The sequence below is a fragment of the Mesocricetus auratus genome, unplaced genomic scaffold (genome assembly GCF_017639785.1).
Source record: "Mesocricetus auratus isolate SY011 unplaced genomic scaffold, BCM_Maur_2.0 Super-Scaffold_100676, whole genome shotgun sequence".
Lineage (NCBI taxonomy): Eukaryota > Metazoa > Chordata > Mammalia > Rodentia > Cricetidae > Mesocricetus > Mesocricetus auratus.
Genome location: NW_024429266.1, coordinates 174502744 through 174515543, shown reverse-complemented (window position 1 = coordinate 174515543; position 12800 = coordinate 174502744). Strand labels below are relative to the sequence as shown.

The 12800-nt window shown below is 48.6% G+C and overlaps 1 protein-coding gene across 1 annotated transcript in view; it reads right to left on the bottom strand.

Moving 5' to 3' along the window:
* Slc6a11 (solute carrier family 6 member 11) overlaps positions 1 to 4003 on the bottom strand; it is a 135300-nt gene extending 131297 nt beyond the window's left edge. The window contains exons 1-3 of the mRNA XM_005066126.4: positions 3748 to 4003; positions 474 to 608; positions 212 to 352 (exon numbers count right to left, since the gene is read on the bottom strand). Of these exons, the coding sequence (XP_005066183.1) occupies positions 212 to 352; positions 474 to 608; positions 3748 to 3988 (517 nt within the window). The 5' untranslated portion in view covers positions 3989 to 4003. The remainder of the gene's footprint in view (positions 1 to 211; positions 353 to 473; positions 609 to 3747) is intronic.
* Between the last annotated feature and the right edge of the window lie 8797 nt (positions 4004 to 12800).

Below are 12800 nucleotides of genomic sequence, written 5' to 3'. Positions count from 1 at the left end.
ATGTTGCACCCTGGAGCTTGGCCACACTCTAACTCTGTCTATAGGGATCAACATCACCAGTAACTGCTGAATATACCCTGGTCAGGTGACCACTGTTCCAGAGGTCAGTCCCAGGAAACAGAACTTGTGACAAGAGCCTAGAGGCTTGGGATGTACCACCAACCCCAAATCCCTCCACAGGACCAGGAGAGACCCAGCCTGGAGACCATACCTGTGTTCCACTCATGCCCACAGGTGGCCCAGGGGAGCTCGGTGGTGAAGCAATTGCTTAGGTAGAAGATGGCCCATGCCAGGATGATGATGTAATAGACATTGAGGTGAGCCTCGATCACCTGTGTTGCGTAGCCAATGCCTGTGAGGACCAAGGGAAAAGAGCAGCTGGGGTCTCTGTCCTTTTAAACAGCCTCTGGTGGCTGCTGGAAACTTGTCATCAGTGAGGCCAAGTTTTCTTTGCTCACGAAATCAACACTTACCTTCAAACAAAGGGCAGACTCTCCTCCAGCAGGTAATGCCACCTTCACTTGTGAACTGCCCCAGAGCTGTTTCCAGGAAGAAGACAGGGATTCCACAGCAGATGAAAAACACCACATAGGGTATCAGGAACGCCCCTGTACAGAGGGATGACATGGAAACGGCCCTGCTGTTTCCCAATCAGCACCAGTGCTCTTCAGTGGGCATCTACCACAGGGCAGCACCCCGTGTTCTTCCAGCTGGAAATCCAATCTGGCTGGGACGGCTGCAGCCAGAAAACACGGAAGGGGGCTTTGTGCCCTCTGCCACCTTTTACCTTAAGCAACTCTCCCTCACATCTCTGAACCTCCACTTCTCCAGCTGTAAAATGGGCCTTAGTGATATCTGCCACTGATCATTTCTCAGGATGGTTGCATGACAAAAATGGGAATGTTAAAAAATTTTCTTTGTTTGATTAATTCTTTTTGTGTGTGTGATTTTACTTTCTGTGAGTGTGTATATACATATGTATTTGTGCACATGTATACAGAAGCCAGAGGTCATTGTCAAGTGTCTTCCTCTATAACCTTGACCCCATTTTTGATACAGAGTCTCTCACTGAGCCTGGGGCTCACTGATTCAGCTAGACTGGCTGGCCAGTGAGCTCCAGGTACCCTCCTGTCTCCACCTCCCCAGTGCTAGAATGACAGATATGCACTACCATACGTCGTTGTTTATATGGGTGCTGGAGATTCCAACCCAACCTTCATGCACGAAGAAAAAGCACTGAGCTGAACCAAGTCTCCAGCCCCCACCCCACCAGTTCCTTCCTCCAGCATAGATTAAGTTCATTTCCATCATATGTGCTGTTCCCTTTTTAACTCTACCACCCTTATTATTTTATTATAGAGCCCTCTAAAAGATTTTTCTCATAAAAAAAACTTCTCAGGGAATCATATAATGAGAAGCACCAGGCTTCAAAGGGTTAAACACCCCCCCACACACACACATATGATCCCAGTATGGAGCGGAGTCCTAAGGAATTTGTAGCACGGATTCCCCTGCAAAACTGGTTTAGGGTTAGCCTGGGTAAGGACCACTCTAAATACAATAGCCATGGCCTGGGCCTTTCTGCAAAATAAGTGAACCCAATGAAGTGAGCATGGGCTCCTAGGCACAGATGGAGACAACCTCCCCCTCCAAATCCCCCATTTATTTCTCCCATCTAATAACAACGCATGGAAGCACAGTATTCTTCATCTGATGTCATGAATGGAGGCTTTGCCTGAAATTGCTTTTGCTAAATGAAGTCTCTTTAACCACTGGATTAATAGCAACAACCTTGATTAATCCTGATAGTTGGATCAATCTACTAGGCTTTGAAAGGGGCTTAGCCTTTTCTGGGCAAGGGACTAATTTAAGATTTTTACCCTGTGGACGAGATACTTTCAACTACTGTGAGGATCTGCAAGTCCAGCCTGTGAACACATTGTTTTGAAAGGAAACCACAGCCCAGCTAGATTGAAGGCAAGAACTTGTGTAATGGTAAATGGTATCTGAGGCCTGAGTCCAAATCTATTTGATTAAAAAGCTGAAGTGGTTCTCTTAAGACCCTGTAATTCACCTGAGAGCCTCCAAGAACTCAACAGATGACACTGGGTGAAAGCCAGCTGGCCTGTGTACTCACAGAGCTAGCTAGCACTGTCATTCTTAAAATAACCAACAACCAAACCGGGGTGTCTGCGCGGATGGAGGCTCTTGGCAAATCAAAGAGAGGAAAAAAGAGAAAAAGCCCAACAATGAGTCATTTTTCAACTTTACTCACTACAACCTTAAAAAACAATTCGTAGCAGAATTTGTGATTAACCCAATTTATCTCCATTTTGACTTTCAGAACGCTTCTTGTTTGGGCCTAACATTTCCTACACAAATGAAGATGTTAATAGTTTCTGCCTCATAATACCCTAAAGGACTTCCATAGCTTTTTCAGTGGACTCGGTGGCTCCTAAAGGCTCAGTCTGCAAAGTGAGACAGGGCCTGCCTGAGGGCTCAGGGTACATTTTGGGTCTCCAAGTCTGGGCCTGCTGTCTCCCTTGCAAGCCACGGGCACTGTTGGCCACTCCATTACCAGTGCGGGGCAGGCCTAGAGCAGCAGCCTGTGCTTTGGGGTGAATGACCGCAAAAAGAGGGCCTGGGCCAGGAAGCGTGGTTCGCGGGTTCCCTAGCTGTTTGCACAGGAAGCCCTGCATTGTCGGTGCCAGTCAACTTCTTCACTAACTTTTTAGGGTTTGAAGATTTTCTTGAAGATCGGGGTACCACAGAGGGATGAGGACATGCCAAGACAGGCCTTTTCGGAGAGGAACTGTGCCACCACAGAAGGTTTTAATGGGATCCCTTGCTACTCTACCATCCAAACGCAATATGTGGAAGTGGGGGGGGGGTCGTCTGAGCCCTGCTCTCAGCTGGGAGTGCTAGGGACCACAGCATCCACCCCCCCCCCAGTGGCACTCTGAGATGCCACCCCTGGAACGGGCTCTGGTATCCTTCCCCAATATCTAAGCGTCTTATACATACCGAACAAGCGTGGCTGCAATTGTTGTGGGTGAGTCTGAGCCCAGTAAAAGAAACTGCTTGGTGCCAGTTTTTCCTCCAGAGAGGCCTAAAATACTTTCCCTAGAAATGGCCTGAAGAGCAAATTTAAAAGACCACAGAGAAGGGCATACAGCAAAGCCTTTCCAAAAGTTGTTCCCGGAATCAGCTCAACTCTGCAGGAAAACAAGGCCTTTCGGGTTAGGATCCCACCTGTCGGCAGTAGTAAGTCAGAGTGCCTCTTGGACCCTTAGCCTCATCATCTTTGAGATCAGTGAAAGCACTGCTTTCCAAGGCAACTGTGAGTCAAAAAAAAAAAAGTAGGAAGACACAGCTAAAGCTGGGCTCCTGCTCCTGGCATTTCAGTAACCTCTCCAAAAGACTGCTCATATCAGTCTTTTCCAGTGAGGACAGCTGAGCCTCGTAGGCTAAATTAAAGGACTTCTGCCTAAAACACGCCAGCCAGTTGCCTGAAAGCAGAGCTCCTGGGCCATGTCTGTCCCTCATGCAGGTGACAGACGCTGCTCTGGGCCAGGTGGCAGGTGGTGGCGCGCTCAGGTGCGAAGTGGATCCATTCACGCAGGCGCAGAGGAACAGGTGGGCCCCCGCGCAGCCCCTCAGCTCTCGGAGGATTGGGAGGGGAAATCGGGGCCGTGCACAAGGGGTATCCCTTACCTAGGTGTCGCCCCGCGTCCCGGCCATGCTCACCTCCACCGTTTTTGTAGCACAGGTAGGGGAAGCGCCACACGTTGCCTAGCCCGATGATCTCGCCCGCTACGCTCAGCACGAACTCCACCTTGTTGTTCCAGTGGCCGCGCTCGTGGACAGCCTTGTCGCGCGCCTCGCGCGTCCCCGCCGCGCCCCCGCCGCCGCCACCCAGTGCCTCGGACCCCCGCGCCTCTTCGGCCGCCTTCCCGTTGCCCAGGGGCAGCGCCTGCTCCGCAGTCATGGCCGCCCTGCCGCCTCGTGCGCCGGCCCCGGCTCTGCGCCTCCGCCCCGGGCGCCCGGGCTTTTGAGAGGCTCGAGCGGCGGCGGGCGGGGGAGCCGGGGGGTGGAGCCGAGGGAGCCGCCCGGCCTGGCCACACGGGATGGGGACACGGTACCCAGGCCACGGTACCCAGGCCACCTCCCGGCCCTCCTGAATCTCAGGGTGGGAGGGATGCTGCAGGTCTGGTGACTTGACCTTGCACACCCAGCACCTGGCTCAGCATCTCGGCCTTGTGCGCCCAGCACTTTGCACTCAGCCCCTGACTGTGCACATGCACCTGGCTTGCTCAGTGCACACGGGTTGCCCTGCAACCCCACTCACTGGCCTCTGGATGCAGATGTCAGTGGAGTCCTCCATCCATCTTTCAAAGATTGGGCCTCAGGTTTCCCATCTCTACTCAGAGGTGGATGGGTAGCTCTAACTTTTGAAAGGCCTGGTTGGGGTAGGGGTGGCCGAGAGATGGGAAGCATTTTGCTCGCTCCTAGATAATGCTGATGGCACTGGGTCTTAAGCTCCACTCCCCACTCCGCCCCTACCCTGGAGGTCTCATTCTACCCCTGACTCCTGCTCTATACACAGGTGAGTCACAAAGGTGCGACATTGAATAGGGGCATCCAGAGACAGGAGCAGGCAAGTCTAAGTTGACTGTCTTGCTTCACCTATACGTGTTGTGTGACTTTGGTCAGTCTCCTGATCACCTGGTCCTCAGTTTTCTGGTCTGCAAACGGTATTTCCAACGATGCCTTCTTAGGTTTGTTTTCTATTTGGTTTGGTTTTGAGATTTTGTGGTCTGTTTGGTGAAAGGTTAATGACAAGATACTGAGAAAGTACTCCTGTGGTAGAAATTGTCAATGCCATTAGTGGTTATTGTCACTATGCAGTATATACATGTGTACAACTTGTTCAATATGTTTCTCCAATCAGTTGTACGAACAGCAGACAGTGTCCTGTGACAATGACAGAGAATTTAGCATAGCATGCTGCACAACATGTTCCTAGAAAATATTTGTAGATAGAAGGCGGAGGAGGAGCATATAGCTCAGCAGAATAGTCCTTGCTAACATGTGCCAAGCCCTAAATTTCACTCCCAGGACCAAGCTGAAGTGGGGGTGGGTAGAAATGGAGGTGCTTTGGTTTGGAGGACACTTGTGAGTTGACAGCTTGGTCCCCTGCCTGTGGTGCCACCAGCTGACAGTGGGACCTTTAAGAGATGGAACCTTACAGGAGGGGCTCCAGGTTACTGGGGGCCATGTGTTTGCTAGGAATGTGAGAGCTCACTATCCTCAGGTTCATCTTTCCTGCCATCCTGAGGTAAGCCTTCGCTGCCCCATGACACACTGCTTCAGTGTGACTCCAAAGGTCAGGAGTCTCCAGAAGTCCAGTGCCTGCTCCGCTGTGTAAACTGGCTCTCAGAGCTTTGTTCAGGACTGAAAAGCTGACTGACTGACAGGAAGGAAGGAGAGGCTGTGACAATGGGGCCTGTGTGAGCAGGTCCATGCTTCTTGCACACCTGCAGAGCAGTCTCCCTGTGCAGTGCTGGGCCCCTCTGGTCCCAGGGCTCCTGAGTACCCAGTTCCGTGACCCTCAGACACAAGGTAGATGCCCTTCTTCCTAGTTCACAGCATTTCTTGAAAGAATAAATGGAGTGCTGGGGTCACCCTCTGAAGTCCAGGCTGCAAGTCCCCAGACCTGTTCATACTGGTTCTTAGGCTCCTCCATCCACAGCTTGACTGAGCCCTACGAGGCTTTGTGTACCCCTCTCCCTGCCTGCAGTTCCCACTCACCTGGACTTTTCCTTTTTTCCTTCCTCCAGCCCTGGTTGCTGGTTCTTATCTGTCCTTGAACCACCCAACTAAATGCTGATGGCTGCCGTACCCCTTTGTCAGCTATTAAAAGCTAAGATCCTGCAGGTTTCTCAGGGGAGGGTCCGGCTTCACACACATATCTGCTGGCTGTGTTTTGTCAACTGGACACAAGCCAGGGTCTTTTGGGAAGAAGGAACTTCAATTGAGAAGATGCCACCACATCCCTGAGTCTTTGTGTTGGAAGAGCTTGTAACCCTAGAACCCTGCAAAAGCTCCTTCAAAACTGAAGTAAAACCCATCACATACCGTGGAACTCAGCAGGGTGAGCTTCAGGGACTGAGTTCTCTGAGCTACTATGACTCATTCCTTTTCTCATCACTGTGACAAATATCTGACCAAAGCAATTTATTTGGCTCACGTTTTGAAGGTACAACCCTCCGTGGTAGGGAAATCATGATGGCAGGGCATGTGGCAACTGATCACTTCAAAACTGAAGTCAGGAAGAGAGAAATGAAGGCTAGTGCTGAGCTCACTTTCTCCTTTTTTTTTTTTCAGTCAGGACCCACAGATAACGTAGACACTGAGCTGTCATCAATGACATAGAGATCCCCTAAGGTGACTTCTCAGCCCAAAGAGTCTGGGACAGAATTTCCCAAGCACATAGTATGAGGTCACATTTTGTTGTTGTTGTTTTGCTGATACCGACAGTTGTTTATTTGACAGATTTGCTGTGGAATTTTCTAGATGTCTTTGCAGAGGCCTTTGTAACAGAAGGGTTCCACCACAGGCTTGCTTTGGCCCTGATTCCAAGTTTTGCTGCCTTCTGTTTCAGTCAGTGCCATGGGAACTGTCTTTCTCAGGCAGCTCAGGAGGAAAATAAGTCCCATCTTAGCTGAGGTATCCAGGACAAACCTAAGACCTAAGACCTAAGAGAGGGCCCACCCCACCCCAAACCTCCAAGCTAACCTAGTTCAGATTCCCACCATCATCAGTCCAACCTGTCGGTCTCATTACTTACAACTCTAGAATAGTTGATGAGCCACCAAGTGTTAGCTTAGCCCACACACTTCTTAGATGCCCCCTTTGCCCACAGGATTCAAGTCATCATTGTTAAGTCTGATTTAACTCTCCCTTCTTCATGCATCATGAAGTACTTGGTGCACTCCCAGGACTCAGGGCCCCTCTCAGAAGGAAGTCATGCTTTGTGGACTTTACACATCACATTTTGGAGGTAACTTGGCCAGGTAACTAGGGAAACACTTGTTCCTTTGATGCTGTCTGTTCAGGGTCATGGGCCATCTTTACAGTTGGACCAGAATGGGCAGGCTTTCCTGGTAATGCCTCCTTGCCCTGCCCCTCAGTAATCTAATTTTTATTGAATGTGCTTAGCTTATGCCACCTTACCTAGGATAGCCTTCTGGAAGAAGAATATGCTAAACATGACCTGGATTTCCCATGAATAATTAGATGAATGTCTATGTGGGGGTGGATATTCTGGTTTTATATCATAGTAGCTTAAATTGGTGACCCTGCCTCTTCACCTCATCCTAATTTTGCTCTCCATCCTTGCTCTTGCTGTGGCCTCATGGTGGACTCACTTCTCTGACCTTTACTTTGGTCTTGATTGAGATGGCCTTACTCTGGTATCTGATGACATTGCCATGTACAGAATTTGCCTGGTAGCTGCTGCTCCTCCAGGCTAGGTTCCAAAATGAGGTCACAGAGCACACACACACCTGAGCCAAACTCTAAACCCAAAGCCTAAAGTCAGGCTGTTGAAGCCAGCTGAGTCACAGGATAACAGTCATGTACCAGTGTGAATTACCGGGTTGTTACACAGCAACAGGTGACTACAGACACCAGGCTGTGCATGGACTGTCACATGTACCTCTGGGTTGTTTCACACACACCACTGGGGGATAATAAGCATGAAGATGTCATTCTTTGGTGGATGAAGAAATCGTGGCTCAGAGAGGTTGAATGACTTAGAGTCACACAACGCACTTCCCTGACTTGGGTTTCACAGTTTGAAGTCTGGCCTCAGTTGCCTCCTTAACAGTGAAAAGGTTGGGGGCAAAGGAAGCTGTTTGTATTCTTCATCTAAGGAAACAATCCCATTCGCATTAGCTCAGAGCTCAGTCCTTGCACCCAGGATGTAATGCCACCCTTGGAGGAGCCCCCATATGGACCTTGTTCGTACGGACGCATGGTTTTTAAATTCCAAGTCTATGTAGTCTTGCTTGTGAGTGCAGGCTTCCCGGAACTTCCTAGCACCTGCAACTGCCTAGCACCTGTGCATGTGAGCACACGTGGCTCCTTCTAGACTGAGAATTCCCTAGTTTGCACCTTCACTTGTCAGTGCTGGGGCTCAGATCTTTCAAGTCAGTGGCATATTAGGGACATTTGCATGTACCTGAGGTGAGGCTTCTGAGAACATAGCATCCACAGGATGTGCTGGCTGTTGGGCACCATGCATGCTGTCTCTTTGCAGTGGCCCCTGAAATTACACAACAGGATGACCCTGAGCCCCTCAGGACAGGTCATATCTGACCCTGGGTTTTAGTTGGTAAAACGTCGTGTCAAATTTGTTCATGTACTTCCTGATGATGACATGTCCTGTGGCCCCAGTTACACAGTGCCTTGTAGCTGTACTCTATCAATGTCTAAAACCACAGATAGTTCTGAACCCTACATGTGGTTTGTTTTCTCATACCTTAAAGTTTAATGTATAAAGTAGGCCACAGAAGAGGTGAACAATAATAAAATAAAGAAAATAAAGTTACAACTGCAAGAAAAACTATTTAAAACGTAGAATTTAAAAGCCAAATTAGTGGTGCACACTTGTAATCCCAGCACTCTGCAGGCAGAGGCAGGCAGATCTCTGTGAGTTCAAGTCCAGCCTGGTCTACAAAGTGAATCTCCCAGCTCAATAAATAAGTGGATAAAATTTAGAACTTATTTCTGGAATTTTTCATTTAATATCATCAGACTATGGCTGACTATAGGTAACTGTAATGATGGAAAGTAATTGGACAGATACAGGGTTCCTGTGCATCCATCCAGGTGCTCAAATATTTCTTTCTTAGAGAGCAATGAGGACCACAAATAGACTGACTGTTCAGTGCCATGCAGCAGCAAAGTTTCAACCACCACAGTAGGAGGCAGTAAGTTCAGATGTGAACCCTTTGTTGGGCTAGCCTGCACCACATTACAAGGGAGTCGGGGACATAAGTCACAGGTGGATAAGTGTTACATCAATGTTGCCCTTCAGGGGAAGCTCTTCCCACGAGGAAGCAAAGATGTTTGGTGGCCATAGTGCTCCCTCGAGTGGTGTCAATGACTACCTGACTACCTACCTGTGTGACCCAGTCCTCAGCCCCCTACCCCTGCAGTCATCCTCCACTGCAAATCTCTCTCATCTCAGTTTTCTGAGAAGTCAACAGGAGGTGATGTTGGTGAAAGTCGTATCTCAGCCAGACCTTCCTGCTATATACCCCACGTTAAGCACAGCCAGGAGCTGAATCAACCCAGTGTCAAGGGCAGAGTCTGGGCAAGGTCCCATGAAGCAGTGTATCTGGTCTCTTCAGAGCACTGGTTTTGCAGCTAGCTGAAGCCAGGTTGAAAACACCTAGAATCCTCTTCCCATGGAGAGCTTATTCCTGGAGGTTAACTGCCCTGACAGCTGGAAAACGTTAACATTCTCCAGAGGTTGCTGGGTTGATGGATGATGGAGTGTTTCACAGATTTCCTACCTAGCTTCTGCACATTGTTTTTAAATTTCATTCACCAACTGTAGTCATATCTAGTATTTTCTGCATGTATGCTATAGCAGTTTTATTGATATTTATTTCACACGTATTGCAGCCCACCCATTTAAAGTGAATGACACCGATGACCAAACATGAGCATGAGCAGTTCCCAAACATTCCGATTTCTGTTACCTCCTCAATGATAAAAGGGATGCTGTTCCTTTGAACTGTCACTCCTCATGCCTCCCTCCGGCCCTAGACTATTCTATCATCTGCCTTTGTGGTTTCACGCATTTTGAGCATTTGCACGACTAGAGCAGTACCCACCCGACTCCTTTCCTGTAGCAGTCCTTTGGAGATTGATCCTTGGAGGACAGTTTATCCTTTCCTTTCTCCTAATACTCCACCAGATCTTATCTGCTCATCTTCAGGCTTTTGGGTTGCTTGCAGATTGGGGCTTCCACTTCTCTGAGCATTCCTGTATGAATCTTTTTGCATGGACATATGCTCTCAATACTCTTGGGTAGAGCCTTGGGAGAGAGTTGCTAGGCCATAGGTAATTGTTTAGCCTTTTGAGGCACCTCTAGCCCCCCTCTTTTCCTGAAGCAGCTGAACTGTTGCACTTTTCCCCCAACTGTGTGTTACTGTTGCACTTTTCTCCCAGCTGTGTGTGAAGGTTCTAACTGCAGCACATCCCTCCCAACATCTGTTAGCATCTATGATAAAAAAATTATAACCATTCCAATGGGTGCAGCATGGTTGACTGTGGCTTTGGTCTCTGTTCTCTTTACTCATTTTATAGGATTCATTTTTGAGTCAGAGTTCTGCTTTGTAGCTCACACTGACTTAGAACAGGCTGGCCTCAAACTCGACATTCTCCTGCATCTGCCTTCCAAGTGTTGGGATTACAAATGTACACCACCATGCCCAGTTCTATATTTATTTTTAAGGGAGTCTTTACATGGTAACTTGAAGTGGCAACATTATTGCTATGATAGAAGGCAGCCTATACATAATGGGAGCATAGGTTAGCCATCTGTGATCTAAAGGTTCAAAACCCATAATCCTCAATCCAGAACTTCTCAGGAGTTGCCATGGTGCTTCAGTATGGGGGCCCAAACCAAGAGAGCTCATTATATATGCTCAGTGTAAGTTTATGTCCATGTGGTATGGCCTCTGTGTTGTGTGTGGGTGGGGGCAAAGGTTTACCTCAGGTGTCATATTCAGGAGTCATTTAGCTTGTTTTGCAAGTCAAGGTCTCTCAATGACCTGGAGCTCACAAGCTAGGCTACACAGGCTTTCTTGACTTCTCCCAGCCCTGACATTACAAGTAGGTGTGTCAGTGCCTGGCTTTTTACATGAGTTCTGGGGATCAAATACAAGTCTTCATGCCTACACATGCAAGTACTTTATTGTATGAGTCTTTTCTCCATACCACATATACAACCACACACACACACACACACACACACACACACACACACACACACACACACTACTAGGTAGTTTTGTGCCAATTTGACACAAGCTAAAGTCATCTAAAAGGGGGAAACCTCAATTAAGAAAATCCTTCCATAAGATTGGCTGTAGGCAAGCCTGTAGGGCATTTCCTTAATGACTGATGGGAGAGAGGGCCCAGCCCATTATGGGTGGTGTCATCCCTGGGCGGGTGGTCTTGGGTTCTATAGAAAAGCAGGTTGAGCAAACCATGAAGAACACGCCAATGAGCAGTATTCCTTGGTGGTCTATGCATTAGCTCCAGCCTCCAGGTTCCTGCCCTGTTTGAGTTCCTGCCCTGACTTTCTTTGATAAAGAACTGTGATGTGGAAGCATAAACCAGCTTGCTTTGGGTCATGGTGTTCCATCACAGTAGTAGCAGCCCACACCCCACCCCTGTCTGACATAAACACACCTCAAATCAAAACACTCCTGGCAGCAGGCATTGCAGACTGTGTTGAGGTAACACCTGTCTGTGTGCTGCGTGCTCACACTGGCATTTCCTGTGTTTTGGAAAATGGCAGTCTAATTCACACAAGGATTTTTATCAAGGTATGGCACACAGGCAGTGCTTAATAAATGTCCAGCTCTCATTTGATTTGTGACAGACATCTAGAAGCATGAGCTTGTCTTTGATTGCCCTGTCTTTGGAGACGATCAGGTGCAGGTGGAGATCAGAAGGCCCTTATTAAAGACAGGGGAGCAGTGCAGGGGGTGCAGGAGACCCTGGCTTCTGTCCCCAGCAGTGTGGGAGGGGTGAGGAAGGAGGAGTATCTAACTGGTTAGAAACAGACATCTGTGCTGATGGTTCTTTGTCAAGCTGACACAAACCTAACTGGGAAGAGGGAATCTTAACTGAGAAAATGCCTCATAAGATTGGCCTGTAGGCATGGATAGGACATTTTCTTGATTTATGACTGATGTGGGAGGGTCCAGCCCACCATGGGTGCTGTTATCCCTGGGCATCTGATTCTGAGTTTCATAAGAAAGCAGGCTGAGCAAGCCATCAGTTTCAAGCCAGCAAGCATCACTTATCCATGGCTTCCATGTTCCTGATTGAATTCCTGCCCTGACTGCCCTGGATGACCGACTGCAGCTGTAAGCTGAAACAAACCCTTTCCTCCCCAAGTGGCTTATGTCATAGTGTTTGATTACAGCCCTAAGACAAGATATTAGAGAAATGAAAGCTGAACAACAGAATTCACCAAGTAGGATTAAATAGAAAATCTGAGGCCAGCATTCGGGTGGCAGATGTTGAGCCTGGGCCTTGAGTCTTCCTTTCATTTCCATGTGTAAAGCCCTCAAGCTTATCTGAGGCTGTGATGCCCAGGCTGGCCTTTGCTGCTGTCCCTTCTGGCCCAGATCTTGCTGTGGCAGCTCGCACACTAAGAGGGACAGCACATTAAAGAAAGGACTCATGACCTCAGAGTTCACATCAGAGCTCAGAGAGGCACAGAAACCTCTGTGTTCACCATCTCCTAGATGATACAGGAATTCAGGTCTCCTCCCCCCTCCCCATTTTCTTACTGACTACTCTTCTTAGCTCTTCATGTCACCTCTTTGCACAGGTTCCCACAAACTCTCGCTCAGTAGACAGATTACCTATTAGAGGGGTGCACACCACCACTAATAGCAAAGAGCTTGTTAGAGATGCAGCATCTGTGACCCCATTAGTCTTGCTCAGTCAGGACCTGCATCTTGAGATGCTCTGGTATTTCAAGC